The sequence below is a fragment of the Nymphaea colorata genome, chromosome 1, assembly GCF_008831285.2.
Source record: "Nymphaea colorata isolate Beijing-Zhang1983 chromosome 1, ASM883128v2, whole genome shotgun sequence".
Taxonomy (NCBI): domain Eukaryota; kingdom Viridiplantae; phylum Streptophyta; class Magnoliopsida; order Nymphaeales; family Nymphaeaceae; genus Nymphaea; species Nymphaea colorata.
This window is the reverse complement of record NC_045138.2, coordinates 34,717,543-34,736,608: the sequence shown is the minus strand read 5'-3', so window position 1 is coordinate 34,736,608 and position 19,066 is coordinate 34,717,543. Positions and strand designations below refer to the sequence as shown.

The 19,066-nt window shown below is 40.4% G+C and overlaps 1 protein-coding gene across 2 annotated transcripts in view; it reads left to right on the top strand.

The window, feature by feature from the left end:
* Positions 1-2,153: 2,153 nt before the first annotated feature.
* The window catches only part of LOC116246193 (DNA polymerase I B, chloroplastic/mitochondrial-like), a 31,857-nt gene continuing 14,944 nt past the window's right edge, over positions 2,154-19,066 (top strand). Inside the window, exons 1-9 of one of the 2 annotated variants that reach the window (XM_050076272.1) lie at positions 2,154-2,322; positions 2,359-2,520; positions 3,549-4,491; positions 4,635-4,823; positions 5,823-6,499; positions 7,958-8,411; positions 11,873-11,968; positions 15,991-16,083; positions 16,200-16,394. In XM_050076272.1, coding sequence (XP_049932229.1) covers positions 2,378-2,520; positions 3,549-4,491; positions 4,635-4,823; positions 5,823-6,499; positions 7,958-8,411; positions 11,873-11,968; positions 15,991-16,083; positions 16,200-16,394 — 2,790 coding nt within the window. In that variant the 5' untranslated portion in view covers positions 2,154-2,322; positions 2,359-2,377. Of the gene's footprint in view, positions 2,521-3,548; positions 4,492-4,634; positions 4,824-5,822; positions 6,500-7,957; positions 8,412-11,872; positions 11,969-15,990; positions 16,084-16,199; positions 16,395-19,066 lie in introns of both variants that reach the window. The other variant, XM_031617933.2, reaches the window with a different exon arrangement.

Below are 19,066 nucleotides of genomic sequence, written 5' to 3'. Positions count from 1 at the left end.
TCATAGGTGCATCCAACATGACCTTCTGATATGCCAGGATGTAATCTCTCAAGGCGCCAGTTTGCTTTAGGTTTGCAACCAACCTATAAGCATGTCTTTCGGCATCGACGGACATAAAGTACCTCTTCAACTGTTTGCGAAAGTTATCAAAGGTAGTAATCGTGCAATCACCATTCTCAATGTCTAGCATTTTCCGCCTCCACCAAGCCACAGCATCCCCCTCTAACAGCATTGCTGTGGTCTTGATCTTCAGATGTTCTTCTACGACGTTCTGCAAGTTCAGGTAGTAGTCCACTTTGAACAGAAAGTTGTCGATCACCCTCGCATCCCGACTACCACTGTACTTCGCCGGACGTTGAACGTCGACCCTACTGGTCCTCTCTTGGCTAATACTAGCTGAGTTCGTGCGTAGCAATCTCTGATTTGAAGCCCGAAGTCCAGCAACTTCGTCCTGTAGGATCTTCACCAAGTCAGAGAGCGATCGGTTCATGGCCACTTACTCGACCATTTGTTCCCGCATCAACTTCATTTCCTCCTTGAATCCCTCAAAGGTCTCGGCAGCAAAGCCGATGGCTTCCTCATGGGTGGCCACATCTGCGATTAACCTATTCACCGTCTCTTCCAGGTTTCCCTGGTCATGGGCCGAGCTCGCTTCCTCTGGACGGGCCGGCTTATTGCCTTTGGCACATCGCAGATTGTATTGTGATGCTATGGCATTCTCTTCAACAGTAGCAAGTCGGTGCGACGCTCTACACCGACTCTCCGATCGCTTCCCCAGTTTGAACAGAGCCTAAGCTCTGATATCAGTTGTCACGGGCCGACTCATTCGGACCGTCCGGCGCGACAAACTCTCGCCAGTAAGCCGCAAGCCTTCGCCTTGTTCAAGTGGCCGCAGATCACTTGAACGCTTTCTCGAAAACAAATAACACAAATTGCACAAAGAGTGTGGAAAGAAAACTCGCAATATATTCACTTGAAGAAGATGAGTACATCACGAGGGAAGCAAGTAAGCTTTTAACTTTACTTACATATGATGACCGAAGCCGTTTACAGAATTCTCATGCCGACCATCCAAAACAAGGAATCCCAATATTACACTTAAGGAGCCGTTTTGGGAGGGTACTCCGACACAGGTGAACACTAACGCTTACACCAAAACTCAACATAAACAAAGTAGATATAGCAAAAGCAAAGCAGACTCTAGACGCAGGAGAACATCCACAACTTAAGTATTAAAATTTCAAGCCGACAATATGGGCGTGAACAGGTGCTGTCTTCGTGCTAATGATCCACCCTTACAATAGTCGATCCGTGCATCCAGGCCAGGTTCCATGGTTCTTACCCACCCATTCAGGCTCGGCCACCGGGCATGGGGGTGTGTGGACGTGGGCCCCCGACTCAACTACAACCGAACCCCGACTCGAACACCAAAACCCCACAACGAAAGGCAAACAACCGAACCCTGATTCAAATGCCTGGCGTCCAAATTTCTCGACGGCAGAAGAGATCGATGCCACCAGCATGTGGAAACTTGGAGTAGCTTACCTGCATCGGACTTGAAACGGGCAACAGGATGACGTAGGAGAACCGCACCCCCAGGGCCACGAAGGAAACAGATATTTATTTGCTAAAGTCATTATAGTTTGCAGTTTTATACTTTTTGATATTTTCTTTATGAATGTCGGTTTTTCAATTTTGTGATTTTTTTATTAAAACACAATTTTCAGTCACTTTGATTCGTAAACAAATAAATAATTATGGAGAACCGCATCCGGAGGCGCGAAGGCAGGAAGGGAACAAATATTTATTTGCTAAATCGATTATAGTTTGCAGTTTTATACTTTTTGATATTTTCTTTATGAATGTCAGTTTTTCAATTTTATGATTTTTAAATTAAAACACAAGTTTCAGCCAATTTGATTCGTGAAATAAATAAATAATTATGGTTCGATTCCATTCGCAAACCGATTTTAATTTAATATCATATATTTATGAAAGGGGAAGAGAGCCGCTTCTTTTGTTTTGTAAAGAGAAAATACACGTTTCCATTTGTTGGCTGTTTGTTTTTTTTTTTTTTTTTTCTTTTTGTGGGGGGTGGGGTGTCCCGGGCGGAGGGAAATTATGAAAGGACTGCAAGTAACGAGTCTTATTTGTCCTGCAGGAAAGGAAAAAGGGTAAAGGTTTTACAGAATACGGGAGTGAGACGGCCTCATCTCTTTAGCCTTTTGGCTTCTCCCCAGCTCTGTGCTTGAAGGGTTTTTCGTTCTCTGGTCAGTGAGTTGCAAGGTGGTAAGAAGCTACGGCGTCGAGCAGCGGAGCAAGGTGGTAGTAAGCTACGGCGTCGAGCAGCGGAGCAAGGTGGAGAGTTGCTGGGGCGATGGGTTTGGGGTTTACCGCTCAAGGAGCTGGCCCTCTCAAGACCTGTCCTCCTCCCTCGTTTTTCCACGCCTTCTCTCCACCGTTTCGGCGCCGCTCCTTCGCCTCCTGCCCCTACTCACTTCCACGAACCGGCTTCGACCGGTACAATATGCTTTATTCTTATATATCTCTTTCACCATTCAACTGAAGGTGGTGTTTCTGGTTTTGGCTTGCTGCCGTTTCATGTGGGAACGTATGGAAAAGGCTTATCGAGTGTTCTCTGTTGGGAGTTTATAAATAAAAAACACAGTTGGCCTTCTTTTGTAGAGTTTCATTTCCATGCGCTTTCATTCCGGCTTCAGGTTTTCCCTTCTCACTAGTTTTTCAAGTTTGACTTGTTAGTGCCTAGGCTGTTGGGGCATCGACTACTGGTCTCTTGTTCGATATGCGGGGAGACGTTTGGAATTAGCAATGGGTGTTGGGAACATCATACGGGGAATGATATTTGTGTTGTTTTATTTGTTTGGTGGACATGGTTTCTGCTTAGAAAGTAGAAAGTCTGAAGCACGTCAAACAAAAGCAAAACTTCTTTACTGCCGGCATTCAATATTTGTCCCATTTTTTCCCACCTTGAGCACTGCGTGCGAGTTTCTTGGGCTGGTATTTCGCTTATGCCAAAGATGTAAGGATACTTGGGGATGCTTGATTGCATAGAAAAAAGGAAATTTATTTTATAGTTTCTCCTTTTGCACGCTGCGTATCCTTCTGGTTCTACTTTGAATATCTGCTTAGAATGGTTGGCATGGATTTTTAAGGACGTGGCTTTCTTGGGCTCAACAATTGACGTTGCATTTTCTTTCTTTTCTCCTTAGCTGTTCCAGCGATTTCCGTTGCTTTCTTCTTGCATGTGTCATATGTCAAACGATTAAAAATTGCATAATATCGTTCCATGGTTTACTTCTTCTTCTCCTGTAACTGGCCGCAACGCAAGCCAAAACCTTAGAGGCACAAGGGTGTGGCATTGAGGGTTTTATGCTGAAAGCGGTTTCCCCTAAGTAAACATTGAACAATTTGGGTATGTCAAAGTTTTGTATGCCCCAAAAATCTTGCTCTTCATGTTATTTCAATTGTTCATCTCTAAGTGGTTCTGAAGAAACTGTTACCTGATTTAATCTAATTTTTTTTAATAGGCAGGATATTGGTCTCCTTGATGGTGACAATGTTGCAGATATGCAAGCAGTGATGGGTTTGAATCGTGGGGTGATTGATAATGTCTGGAAACCTATGAACAGTGGCCATACTTCAAAATATGTAGTCCGTGCTGATCTGAGGATGTCTCCTACTACACTTATCCACTTAAATAAAAAGTCTCCCAGGACAATACCTTCTTCAAAAGGGTGTTCTACTCCCACACATTTTTTGGTGGAAAAACAGATACCAAAAGCACAAGCAAATGAGCATCTTTCAGTGGGTACAGGCACAATGCACGAAGGTTCAAAGTGGGTGGATGAAGAGATCAATTGGTTGAGAGCATCCAAGCTACTTGAGAAAAATCGTAGGGTTTTAGAGCATATGCCTCAGAATGGCTTTGTGTCAAATCCTTCTGGAAGTAATGCAACAAAAGAAGATTCTTCAGAAAACACACTTTTAATAACTGGCAAGTCTGAAGGTACAAGGGATTCTATTCCATCTGGTTCTGGCATTAGTGGAACAAATTCTCATGCAGTTGTAATCGAGGAAGCATTACTTGATTTATCTTTGCATGCTGAAGCCTCCAAACCACGGGTTCCTAGTAAAAAGAGAGACTGTATTTCTACGAATGGTCATCCACTAGGAACGGAGGTTGTCAAAAATGAAAAAATTCATTATGAAGTCAATGGTGCTGTGCCCGGAATTGGTTTGAACAGAAAAAACCTTGATGATGAAATTTCTAATTCTGAAGATATTGTTGAAGCTTCGATAGGGAAAGAAAATGTAAGAGAAGAGCTTGGAAGCTATATTTCAGATGATCGAATGAAGCTTTCTTGTCTCTATGATAAGGTGCTTGTTGTAGACAATGTCTCAACTGCAAAGGTAGTTGTGGAAAAGCTAATTGGGGAGTACAGGTCTTTGGTTCATGCATGTGATACAGAGGTATGAAAAATGGCATCACTTGGTTTAAGTATGGTATGTGGCATATAGACAATTTGTGACCACAGTGGAGTTTCTAAATTGACAGTGTACATAAAATTACACACTAAGACAGCTAATTTATAAGTGGTAATAATACTTTGCAGGTTGCAAAAATTGATGTGAAGCAAGAAACTCCAGCAGCCAATGGTGAGTTGATCTGCTTCAGTGTCTATTCTGGTAAAGGAACAAATTTTGGTGATGACAAAACTGCAATATGGGTTGACATTCTTGATGGTGGTAGAGATGTTTTAATGGCGTTTGCTCCATTTTTTGAAGACCCTGGCATTAAGAAGGTAGCTTCATATTGCAAGTTTCTTATTGCTCATATTGCTCTCTCTCTCTGTATGTCTGGTTACAAAGATCTGAAGAACCTTGTAAAATATTTAGTGGTTTGTGTTAGGAAGTTGTAAATTGTATCATCAAGTAGTTTCCCAAACATCAAACTGGTTAGATTAATCGTAGCTGCATGCAACTGAATTAATTTGCCCAAGCAACCTTAAAGCAAGGGCATTTTAAATGCATGGTTAGTTTTTCTGTAGAAAAGTATATACAGACAAAATATATGACTCACATGTAAAGTTTTGAACTTCAAAATGTATATTGTGGTTTTTGTTATGACAAGCAGCTGAGGATAGCTAACATTTAAGCAACTAGTTTTATGCTAGTTCAAGTTTTAGCTATAACCATACCTGCCAGTTATGTTGTAAAATTGATGATGTGGCATGCTGCCTAGGATTTTCTATGCCAGTTTAAGTCTTATCTAAATCAGGCCTGCCAGTTATATTGCAAAGCCGATGATGTAGCACACTCCCTAGGATTTAACTTTGAAGTTGCAGTAAGTTTTCAGATGCTTGATATTTTGGTTCTTCATCTTGAAAGCAATGAAACACATGTACATTCTTTTGTGCAAGGCAATTGATAAAAATAGTGTACTACTCAGCGTTCCAGTTCCATAGTCACTATTTTAAGGTTGTTGCAATTTGTTTCTTTGGCAAAGGCACGTTTTATGTAGGTCTCCTTGTCATGCTGAGGCGTAAAGCCGTTGTGCATGGCAACGAACATTGGACTTTGAGCATTTTATGAGAATGTGTTTAATATTATCCATGTGTGAGTCACATTTATTCATATCTTATTAGATGACAAATATATTTTGGGATTAGTTGGAGAAAGGATTTTGCTGGAGAAGGGAAACAAGGGTAGCAGTAGCTGTCAAACCAATTTTGTGTTGGTGATGACCTAACCACCAGCTTCATATGTTTTTACTAAATATATTATTATCCTTTATTTTGAAGGTTTGGCATAATTATAGCTTTGATTTCCACGTGTTGGAGAATCATGGGATCAAAGTTTCTGGGTTTCATGCGGATACCATGCATCTTGCGCGACTATGGGATTCCTCTCGACGCATGGAAGGTGGGTATTCTCTTGAAGCACTTACAGGTGATCCAAAGGTGATGTCTGAATCTGGTTCACTTGAGAAGAATATGTTGATGTCTGGCAAGATTTCCATGAAAACTGTATTTGGAAGAAGAAAACTTAGGAAAGATGGGTCTGAAGGAAAAATTGTTTCTCTTGCTCCGGTTGAAGAGCTTCAAAAGAAGGAGAGAATACCATGGATTTGCTACTCTGTCAGAGATTCAATAACTACCTTAGATCTCTTTTTGAGCTTGAAAGAAAAGTTGATGAAAATGGAGTGGAAACTTGATGGTGCTCGAAGGGGAAATATGTATGATTTCTATGAAGAATATTGGCGTCCTTTTGGTGTCCTTTTGGTTGAAATGGAATCTGAAGGGATGTTGGTTGACAGAAAGTACCTCTCAGATTTGGAGAAAATAGCTACTAATGAGCAAAAAATTGCTGCTGACAGGTTTAGGAGATGGGCATCAAAATATTGTCCAGATGCATTGTATATGAATGTTGGTAGTGATGCTCAATTGCGTCAGCTGTTCTTTGGTGAGACTGCAAACAGGTATTTACCACATCTCCTTATTCCTTACAAATGCCCCTTATTTAATGATTCTGTTGGTGAGCTATATGCACTTATGTATGATGATGCCTGCATAACTTCCTTTTTGCTAATGACCGTTTGGTTGGATCTAGGACAAGCACAATCTTCTACTTTTGTACTTGTGGTTAATCTCCCTCCAGGTGATTATCCAAAAGCTTTTAGGACCCTTGTGAGCCTATGAAAATCTTTCATCTGGAAAAAATAGCCCACCAGTTCCCTGGATTTCAGATGCTGCTTGGATTTGAGTGGATCATAAATTGGACAAGTGGGCTAATTCGGTTACAAAGCTGGTTGATCTTTGGTAGAATTACAAAGTACAAATGCTTGTTGAGTTGTATGACAGACACTGGTGTTCTGCAACAATTGGCCATATCTTACAGTACTAGTCTGGTTTCTTGCATGTAATCTTTGTTTTAACCATCTTGTCACATCATAACGAGTTTCATAGTAGCTATAGTGTGAAAATGTAGTGAATTTTCAGGCTATTGTAACTTTTGTCTTCTGTTTATCTGCTGCTCAACTTGTCAATTTGTTCCTTCATGCCACACTTTCGCATAGAGGCTCTAGGTCTAGGGTGTTTCAGCTAGCGATAGGATGAGCCACCATCGGGTTTACATGGTAGTCAAGTGTCTTTCTTTAGAATTTTTTGTTGTTAAATGGCTTGTTTGGTGGTTTATATGAACTCTTCAGCTAGTGACTTGATAAGTTACCGTTCGGTTCACAGGATGGTTGAGAACACATGTGGTTAGAATTTTTTGTCCTATTAAATGGCTTAGCTAGTGGTTTCTGTAAACTGTTCAGTTGGTGAATGGATGAGTTACTCATGAATACCATCTTTAATTACAACTCCCCCAATATCAAGTGTCTCGTTTGGTAGTTGCTGGAAGGTCATTGGATCTCCTTCCTTGGTCTCTTGCTTGTTTTCCCTTTCAATGTGATTCCTTTCTCTCTGTTTCCAGAAAACTGGAAAAGAAAAGTTGAGATTTGGATATGAGTCTCTGTTAATCAATTGGCAAAAGTGCTAAACATCCTCTTTGTTTGGAACAATAAAGCAACTATAAAGGGAAAAAGGAAAAAGCAAATGTCAAGTGGAAGAGCTACGTCTTACGGTTGGAGTAGAAGGCATTAATCCCTGCCTTTCAATTGTGAAAGGCTGAAAGGTTTGCGAATGGGAGACAACTACACTTTAAGTGGTTGCCAATTGGGAAATTGTGGGATATCGTTGCCCATGACTTAGTTTTTATCAAGTTATCCAATTCATCTAAGTCTGGGAGTCAAAGTTTGGGTGTTTTATTAGCTCAACTAGAACCATCTGATTAAGTGTTGTACATCATTCTTTTTAATTTTTTAAAATTTATAATTTGTGTACGTTTGACTTTGTTTCTTATATTACAATTTCTTATATTGCTGTATTAACAGCAAGGATCCAAATGAGCATATTCCTTGCAAGCGGACTTTCAGAGTTCCTAATGTTGATTATGTTCCTGAGAAAGGCAAGAAGGCAGCTCCAAAGTACCGAAATATTGAGCTCCATCTTCTTAAAGCTAAAATTCGCACGGAGATGTATACACCCTCAGGGTGGCCTTCTGTTAGTAGTGATGCTTTAAAAACATTTGCTGGGAAGATCTCTGCAGAACTTTATGATGTCATGGGCGATGATTATGATTTTCAGTCTAACAATGACAAAGCAGGTGACGTAGAGCAAGAAGCAAAATCTGTTGCACAAGTTAGTGAAGATGAATCTGTATATGGATCAGCATTTCATGCATTTGGAGGTGGCGAGGAGGGGAAGAAAGCATGTCATGCTATTGCAGCTCTTTGTCAGATGAGCTCCATTGATGCCCTAATATCGAACTTCATTCTGCCTTTACAGGTAACTGCGTTGCATCACATCTTCTTTGATTTTTTTATGATCTTTGTCTTTAATTTTGTTCTAGTAACTTGAAACTAATCTCAAATTTTAGCCAAAGGCAAGGCATTTATAAATAGTTACCTGGTGGTGCTTCATCATGTGCACAAAGTTAGATTTTATCAATATCTTTGGGTTTGTGCTGGTATTTTCTCCATGATGAATTGTAAATTTTGGGTACTAATTGTTAGCCATGTTATAATCATGCATTATTGAGAGGTTTTCTGGGGCAGAATCTCTTCTTATATATGGGGCAACTCCTAATCGTATGCTTGCCTTGATGTCATAAATGCACATGGGGACATGGTTGCTGAGCAATTTCTAAAAATTTGGGTCTGGGTCTGGGGACATGACTGGGTGTGTGTATGAGTATACAGATACACACACACGCACACACATGTGCATACATAAGTGTTTAGAAAATGCATTACTTTTGTTTTGTTAAAATCTTATACACACACACACACACAAATGAATTGAAATCACAAATCAGCCAGTTGGCAGATGACACAACATTTGAAAGCCGTTACAAAGAATACCATGCAGTGGTAGCATCAGCAACACTTTATGCTATAACGACAGTTTATGGTACATTTAGCTATGGTTTTTAAATATTTAGCCATCCGCAGCCGATAGATTTCAATTTCTTATATATATATATATATATATATATATATATATATATATATATATATATATATATGCTAAAGCTACCGTAAACTGTTGTGGCATTATAAACCATCATTGAACCTAATGTAGTGACTTTTTTAGTGACAAATTTTTACATTTTAGCCATCCAGCAACATTTAACATCCAGCAAGATTGAATTGTTCTCTCTGTCTCTCTCTCTCTCTCTATATATATATATATATATATATACTTGTATATATATTTATGTGATTTTAAGCATCTGGGGGGTGAAAGTGGTCTATTGAAGGGCAGCTGAGGCGTGTCCCTCACGCCCCACAAATTGGCATGAGGCATACACCTCACCAGGTTGAGGCACACGCCTCGTGTGACGGTCGCTCCACTCTAATGCCTTGAGGCGTTTTGCTTGGGTGGAGCATAGTGAGGCACATGCCTCATGCATTGAGGTGTGTGCCTCTTAATTACACTATTTGGAATAATGAAGTTGTTGTAATAATGAATGTTAATTGTATTTAATGCTATAATAATGGCTATTAAGTATTAACTAAAGAGTAATGTAATAAAGGGGGGAAAGAGAGAGATGGACAGCCCAATTGCGGAACCTACTATATAAAGACTGTATTAATGAGGGGACTTAATGACAATTTTCTGTATTTTGATTTCTAAATAACTTCAATATAACTTCTAAACTCTGTAACATGGGTACTCCTCCAAAGGAGGAGTACCCGCCCGGTACCGGTGCGACACCAGTACCGGTACGGGTATGGGCTTCGTTACGCCATTGGTGCGGCGTTGACCGTACCGGGGTAAGGTCAATGCACTGAAGGCCGTATCCGTCTTATTTTTGACACGGTCAAATTTGACCGAGTACAAATATGTCCGTTTTTAAATTTTAACGATTATTTGATTTTATCTTTTAAAACTATTTTAACGTTAAAAAAATGAAAGTTTGAAACCCTTAAAACTTAAAACATGTTTTCTTTTAAAGTTTTAAGGGTTTCTTCTGACCTCTCACCGAGTGACGTCCGGTGACGAAGGCAGCGGCAGTGAAGAAGGTCGACGAACGTAGCGGTGATGTTGGCTGCCTGGGGGAGGAAATGGGTGAGCAGAGCGTGGGTGCCGCTGTAGAGGCACGTCGGGGCGACAACATGGTCGCCGCTGGCGTAGAGCTGCAGCAGCACGGAGGAGATGGCGGACATGCCGCTAGCATTGCAGTAGGCCGCCTCGGTGCCCTCCAGCGCGGCCATCTGCCGGCCGAGGTTCAGCACCGTGGGGTTGAAGTGCCGGCTGTATATGATGAAATCTCGGTCAGGACCGAGCTCGCCGGCGAACATCCTCCACATCGTCTCCTGCTCCATGACCGTGAATGTCGCGGACGCCTCGATGGACATGCCTCCGTGCTCGCCGAACTCGTGCCGAACGCTCGCCAGCGCCTGCACAGGGTCCGACAAGCATGTCCATTTACTCCCACCCTTCTTCATTGAAAACCCTTCAATCCTTCATTGTTGTCATAAGACCCCACATCGTCTTCGCTATAACGTTTCTTCCCCACGAGAGGCAGAACAGTACTAGTGGCGGCCGTTGCCTCGGCAGCCATGGATGCGCAGAGAGGGAGTGGGAGTCAGAGACAAGGATGGAAGGAGGAGCGGGTGTACGTCTCTTTGGATGGACTCGGGCCGTCTCCCTTTGTGGTGTTCTTGGTTTGTTGGATGTCCTTTACTTATAGGCTGATAAGTTTTGGATTATGATTTATGAATATATTCTGTTTGTAATTTTTGATATATATACGTGTGAATATGTTATTTTGTTTGAAATTTTTTTACATATATATGTATATGTGCATGTGTGTGTACAACCGTACCCCTGTACCCAAGTTTTTTAAAAATGGTCCGTACTCGTACTAGCACCCGTACCCGCACCCGTACCCGTACTTATGTGACATAGCTTCTAAATAAAACTTCCATCATAAAGACTAAACATCTCATAAGCCATAAACAAGTAAGATACAAAAAAAAAAGATAAAAACACTATGTATATTGAAGTTTATTTATATATATATATATATATATATATATATACTGATTTTTTTTTTGAAAATGCTCCATACCGGCACCTGTGCCTATACCTATGTGACAAGTCATACCCCTGTTTCTGTACAGAGAACCTAATGAGTACCTATTGGGTAACCAGCTTAATATATGACTGACTGTTGAACCAGCTGAATGTTTAGCTGGTCTGGTCTTCTAGAATGACCAGAATCCTCTTAATATTCTGAAAAGATTACATGCCTACTGCACAAAGAGTGAATGGGTGTGCAAGAAGTTAAACCAAGAACAAGAAAAATGAAAGACTCAGTATGACAGAATTTGATGCCTTAGAAATTCATGATTTTACTTTTAAAAAAGCAATAGCAGCTGATTTTTAACAAAGAACATTTGTTGGATCGTGTAGAATTAGATTGTGTGGAAGTTTCATTTTCTAGCATTCCATACACGGTGAAACAGTGGCACTGGGGCATGCCATTCAGTTGTTCCACATAGTGTGAGTGTGTATATGGGTGGCAGGCATGTGTTTTTGTGCATGAGCATTTTTTATCAACTTTCTCTAGCTTGGATATCGTTAGGAAAAATGACAAAAGGTTTATACATGCAGCGGCGCTGGTTGTTTCTCATTTTCTTTTCAGGATGACATCTGTAAATTATATCCATGTATCCATCTTTGCATCTTCTGTAATTTTGCTATAGTGATGTTCTGTGTTTTGTTTTCTATTACTACAGGGAAAGGAAATAATGGGAAAAAATGGGCGTATACATTGTTCATTAAATATCAATACTGAGACTGGGCGGCTATCTTCTAGGCGGCCAAATTTGCAGGTTCATATGTTTGAGATTATCTTTGACCTTGAGATTGAGTGCAAGTATTTTATTGGATCAGATTGAGTCTGGGATGTTCTTAGTTTTGTAGCATACAAACACACACACACTCTCTCTTGGATGACTGCAATCAGCCATGCTCAAGAATCAATAGACCAAAATAGCTCTTGCATTGGATGGTTTGGCAAACTGTACCTTCCATCGCCTTCTTGTTGTGTAAGAAACCTCCATGTCTGGAGAGTCCTGCATGGGAGGCCCTTTGAACTCCAAGAATCTTCACATCGAACGTATCATGCAGCACTTTGATTGAACAAGTAAAAACACTAATATGAAGTTGAAGACCTATAAAGCAGATGGAACTTAGGGTAGCACACTTGTAATTTGCAAACTGTAAAAATTTACAACTCACAGATGATTAATGCAAAGTTTATGTAGTTGTTCTATGGATAAAAAGATTTGAAATGAAAAAATTTAACTAGTTGATGTCTTCCACTAAATTTTCATTTCAACATCATTCCAAAAAGTGGAGGGCATAAATAAAACAAATGAAACTAATCTAGTTAGTGTTAATGTGCTTTATGCCCTATTTGGTGAACCCGATAAGTCTACTCATTAATTGCTTGAGTTAACCTGGATTAGTATGTTACTGGGTCAGCATTCTGGTATCAACCTCTTCATAACTGAGTCAAAAGAATTTGTTTAGAATCATCTAACATGGTGAGTCTTCTGAAAATGAAAAACAAGGGGCAAAATGGCTGGATTGGATATCATGTATGCATATACAGGCCTTTGCTGGTGCCCGCTGTTTCAACCAGTCATTTAAACAATCAAGCTGGGACAAGCCCAGTCAATTCAGCCCGTGGGTCGATTTGGCAAGCTCGCCTGTTGCCCACTCCTATGTGCAGTGTGTAAGCTTCATTCAGCCAATGTAAGCTTCATTCAGTCAAGCAGTTGCAAAAGCTACAAAATTAATAAATTATGGTCTATTGTTATGATGGTCAGTGTTCTTAATATATCTTTATGTAGGGTCTTCTTACAAGTGTCACCATGCCCATGACAGGATTGTCAAAAAAGTATGATATATATTATTCTTTAGTAGAATGTGTGTTCTGCTTGTGCATTTATGTAGTTAGCATAAAATGCACTCTGAATATTGATGTTTAAGCCATAATGTAAGGCTTACTCTCTCACACATGGACTGACAACCAGTGTTTAAAAACTCGCCGAGCCAAGTTGCCAACAAGCTGACTCGGTTAACTTGGTTTGACTCGGCCCTCTAACGAGTCAACCCAATAAGGAGACTCGGTTTTTGTCAAAACTCGGCATGACTTGGCTGAAACTTGGTTTGACTCGGCTGAAGCTTGTTTGACTCAGTGTGGTCTAGTGGCAAATTTTGTATTTTGGAATTAACAAGGTCATTTGTTTATTATATTACTTAAATTTTGACATGAATCTTCTAAATTATTGGAGTATAAGAATTTAGAATTATTGTTCATTTATAAATTTATATATTACAAATGAAAAGGTAAAACTAATTAGGTTTTACTTCTTATATGGTGTCAGTGTATTTATTTCAAGTTTTAGGAAATTAGGACATTGGAGTTGTTAGTTTTGGATTTTTAGTTTTATATCATATTAACATATATGTTGTATTTGTTAACCATTAGATAGTTGTAAATGTTGAATGTGTTATTTTTAGTGTTTGATTTTTATTGGCTTGTTTTCCGTTGATATGTTGATTCTTGCCACACAGTTTTCTTTGACAAATGCAATTATGAATCTTGTTATCAATTTCTTGTTAACAAAATAGACAATGTAACTTAGGTATTACTTGATGGTATGAATTATACATGTATTCACGTTATTTTACAACTTGTTTATATTTAAATGATGACTTGTACATTGTTTTACTTTTAAAGCAATAGTTAACAAAACCCAGCCTGAGTGACCGAGTTGACCTGCCGAGTCACGAGTCAAGAACGAACGAGTCGAGTCCTGACTCACCAGGTTTTAAAACATTGCTCACAACACTCATCCACAAAGGCACAAACAAAAAGTTAAAAGGTAAAAGGTTGATGGAAGTTTAATAACTAGCTTTCAGATTGGGAAATGGCCAAAGATGTAGATTTTGGACTGACTTTTGGTTGGATCGCATTCTAATCAGGGTTGTGGGAGGAGAGAAATATGATGAAGCTTACAAGTCTCTGTCCATGAAAGTCAGTGTAGCCAAGGAAAAAATGGCTAGATTTGAAGGTTTGATTCCAAAATTTGGCAATAGAGTAAGAAACCTTGTGCTTAATGATAAAAAAGATAACATTATATGGAGGAATGGTAGTGGAGATCTCAAAGCGCACTCTATCTGGAAGGTCCTTAATCCAGGAGGAAGAGAGGAGTGATGGAGGAAAGATCTTTGGACTAACAAGGCTCCTGCGAGGGCATGTTGGTTCACTTATTTGGCTTGTGAAGGCAAGCTTCTCACAGTTGATCGGTTGAACAATATGGGATTCAATTAGTTAATAGATGTCAGTTGTGCAGAGAGGAGGAAGAGAGTAACTATCATTTACTCATTGATTGCAAGGTGATCAACAAGGTACGGAGTCAGCTGGTAAGGAATTTTGGGAGATCTAGAATTCTTTGGCTTGATATTACTAAGTTCAAAGCTTGGAATAAGGTGCAGTTTAAAAAAAAAATGGTTGAAACAATGCTGGACTATCTGTTCTCATGTAGTCTGTTGGAGGGTATGGTGGTGGAGGAACAAGTCTATTCATGATGAAGGTTGCGTTCCTGATAGTCAATGTGTGTTCAATTTGGAGCCACTGCAGATGCTTTCATGGCTATTAAATGGAGAGATAGTTTGATAGAGGAGGAAGTTAAAATTTGGGTTTGAACCTGTTTAGTCTGTGGGGGTGAGGCGCAGGAGGAGGAACAGGTTTAGGTGGTGCATATTATTAACAGATGGAAGGGGTGTGCTAGGGTAGTTAATGGCTTTGTGAACCCCGTTACAAATGGAGGTCGGGTATGGTGTAAAGAGGAAATTGGCGGTGGGGATGACAAGGCAGAGAGGAAGGTGCTGGAATGGGGGCTGGAAATAGTAAATTCCAGTCAAGGAACCATCAATGTCTCTGGCAACAATAAAAGTTGGATGCGAAGGCTTAGAGGTATGATTGAGGGTGGAAGGAAATGGCCACCTGAATGGTTGAGCAAGGGGCTCCAGATTGATAGCATTGTGGTTGTTGAGCAAAAACTTCCTCTGGAGGTTGGTACAAGATTGTTGTCATGCAGCGATCAAGACAGGACTTATGAAATTGGCTGACCCGCATGGTTTCTGTATGGGACTATTTGGATATCTTCTGCGACCTGTCTTTCGAATAGTAGTAGCTCTGTTAGAAATTTGTAAAGACTTTTCTTTTGCTGGACCAGTAGTGATGAGTTGTTTCAGCTTGTGTTTCTGTTTTCTTCTCATTCTTCCATGTACGTAAATTCTTTTATGATGGTTAATAAGGGTAGGGAGTCTCTCTCCCATGGATTTCAATTGGAACTAGCTTTCAGATTTTTTTTTCCTTATAAAACTCATCTGTATGTTCAACGGATATGGAATTTATACCGATTTTCATAGTTTTACACATGAACATATCTGCATAGTTAGTTCTTTTCAAAAATGTGAAAAAAATATGTGACTAGCGGATTGATCAACTGGTCCTATATGTACACACATACACATTATAGGAAGTATGTTCACAAGCATGTAGATGTAAAACATAGTACTACTACACAAATATATGACACATATGCATATTTTAACACTTCAATGGAAATATTGGAAATGATGTTCCTTCTTACATTAGCAGGTTTGATAAGCTGTTCTTCCAAGTTTATCGATCAAAATTATGTTTTATGAAACCTGCATCTGGCATTGTGCCTCTGGCTGATAAGTGTTCTGCGTTTTCTGTAAAACTGTATGCTGTCATGCATCTAACTGCCTAATTGGTATTGCTACTATTGCTGTTCTTGCTATCTTTCAGAACCAGCCTGCCTTGGAGAAGGACCGTTATAAAATTCGACAAGCATTTGTAGCAGAACCTGGGAATTCTCTTATCGTTGCTGATTATGGGCAGGTTTTTTTTGTCTAAATTGATGATATATGGGGGTCATGCTAATGGTGGTTGTTGCCGTATTATTTTTCTCCCCTACTCTTTCTATACTGAAAGTGGATTTTTTCTTTTCTTGGTAGCTGGAGCTGAGAATTTTGGCCCACCTTTCAAACTGCAAGAGTATGCTGAATGCCTTCAGAGCTGGTGGAGATTTCCATTCAAGGACTGCTATGAATATGTATACTCACATACGAGAGGCTGTGGAGAAAAATCAAGTTTTGCTTGAGTGGTCCCCAAAACCTGGTGAAGAGAAACCTCCTGCTCCTCTTTTGAAGGTAATCTCTGCCAATGAGAGAGAAGGTTCTAAACTTAATTCATCAGCATGATCTGAAATTTTGGTTCTTATTCTCACTTCATTTGTAGAAACCTTCTTTACATGTTTCCGTCCTCGTTGAAACTGCATATCCAAATCAGAGAAAATCCAGTGTCTTTGAAAGTACATGTCCAATTCAGAGAAAATCATTCTTTGAGTTAGAAGTTAGAACTTAGAACCATGAGTTTGATAGATTTTTTCTTGTCATTGTTTAATTATTAAGGAAATGTAACTGAGCTGGACTTGGATACTAGTTTCATTCTCACTGTTTTGGCTTCCGAGTAGTTGATGCTCTTTTAGCTCTTAATAGGGGTTTCCTGGAAATTTCATTTGTTGCGTGAAACCAAGGTAGAAGAGACGAGGTCGAGAGAGAGAGCGACGGTGAGAGCAAAATCCTTAATTGCTATTAACCCTAATCTCTAATTAAAAGAAATTAGTGAGGGGCGGCTAAAACAAAAAATTACATATGATTCCTCAAGAAATATAAAAGTTAAGACATATGTAACTTCTTAAAATTTCATAAAACAACCTTCATTAACTAATATTCTAACACTCCTCCTCAAGCTGGAGCATAGATGTCAATCATGGTCAGCTTGTTACAACCTCTTGTAAACTCGCGAATGATAGTGCCTTAGTGAGTAAGTCTGCTGCCTTGTTCTCTGATGAAACATGCACTGGATGTAACTCCTTCCTGCACCAAATCCCTAATGAAGTGACAATCAACCTCGATATGTTTTGTCCTCTCGTGGAATACAGGATTGATAGCTATGTATGTGACAACCTTGTTATCACAATACATCTTCATTGGAAGTGTGACGGGGATCTCCAAATTTGTAAGCATAGACCGAACCCAAGTCATTTCTACAGCAGTGTGGGCCATAGCCCTATATTCAGATTCAACACTAGACCTAGCCACCACATTCTGTTTTTTGCTTCTCGAGGATATAAGATTGTGATGCAATAAGAATAAGATAAACAGATCTTAATCCACTGCATTCACTACTAAACTAAAACTAAGCTTAAACTAACTAAAACTCAAGCACATGATCAAACGAACAAGAAGAACAAAGAAAACTAAGAAAACTTTCATTTCACTTCTTCAACTGTCTACAAAATGAACCAACGTCCCTTTATATAGAGAAAGGGATGGATTACGGATCTGGATCCGTTTACAAGTACTAAAAATCTAACTAGATCCAGTTACAAGATTTGGTTATGCTTTCATCTTGCATCAAACTCCCCTAGTTGGAAAAGAGTTGTCCTCGACGAGTTTAAATCTTTCGTTGTGCCAAAATGCTTTTTCACCTTAGAGGGTTTGGATCTGTTGAACAAAAGGTCCCACCGCTCGCATGTGTATGCTAAAGTGGTGTTCCGCTCGTTGCCCGAGGTCAAGGTGGTAGTTTTGAGGCTTTGGACAAGGAACTTGAGCTTGGACTTGATTCTGGAGCAACCCCGCACCGGATCCAGTTAATGAAAGTGGAAGAAGTGGAATTGGGTTTGGATCCAAACTCTTGAACCAGGAGACTAAGCAATACAGGTTCGAATCGGGTCTAAAACCCAGTTCCGCTTGAACCGGTCCCAAAAGGAACCCACCCAAACCCTCGAGCGGTAACTCAAGGCGCCGCTCGAGTTTCCCTTTTTTCGCCTCAAACAGAGGTGGAAGGGGCAAACCAGAGGGCGGGGCACCCACCGCCTCCCACCCGTGATGATGGTGGGTGAACGGCGGTGGCGACTGACTTTCCCTCGGTCCTCGAACTGCGGCGGGAGGCAGAGCGACGGGCGGTGGCCTGTCGAATGGAGACGCTGCCAGATTTTGCCCCTTCAGTTGAGCAGAACTACTGGCGACGTCCCCTGCACCACCACTAGTCGGCGACGTCTACCGCACTTTCACCCAGTGCACTAGGAGGAGCCGATGCTGACGACGCTCCCTTTGCCGGACATGGTGCCTTCATTTGCTCACCGAAGGGCAAACCAACGTGGGCCGTGACTTATGCCTGACGATGGGTAGGTTCTACACCACCTCTTGACGGAAATAGAGGAGCTCTGGCGAGGCGCCCTGCTGTCAGATTTGCTACACCTGCCGACAACGGGCCTCCGGCAGGAACTCCTTCCATTGATGCATTCAAGATTCCCCCAAAGCCCTTGCGTCTCTTGCAGAGTAACCTTGCGACGATCCTTCGGCTCTTAATGCACAGAGATTGGGAATACCATTTGCAGGAAACGCCTGGTAATTTTCTGCTTTATTTTGTGAGTAATGCAAAAACGAGCAGAGCATTTCTTTGATTTCGTCAATGTTTCTGGTTACGACAGCAAGATCCTGTCGAACGAACAATAAATCAGCTTCCTGCCTTGCTATGGTCAGCAGCAAGGTTTGCTGAACTTGGTCTTTCATGTTCGTAAAAGTCTCGCTCTGATACCAATTGATGCGATAAGAATTAAGATAAACAGATCTTAATCCACTTCATTCACTACTAAACTAAAACTAAGCTTAAACTAACTAAAATTCAAGCACATGATCAAACGAACAAGAAGAACAGAGAAAACTAAGAAAACTTGCATTTCACTTCTTCAACTGATTGACTGTCTACAAAATGAACCAACGTCCCTTTATATAGAGACAGGAATGGCTTACGG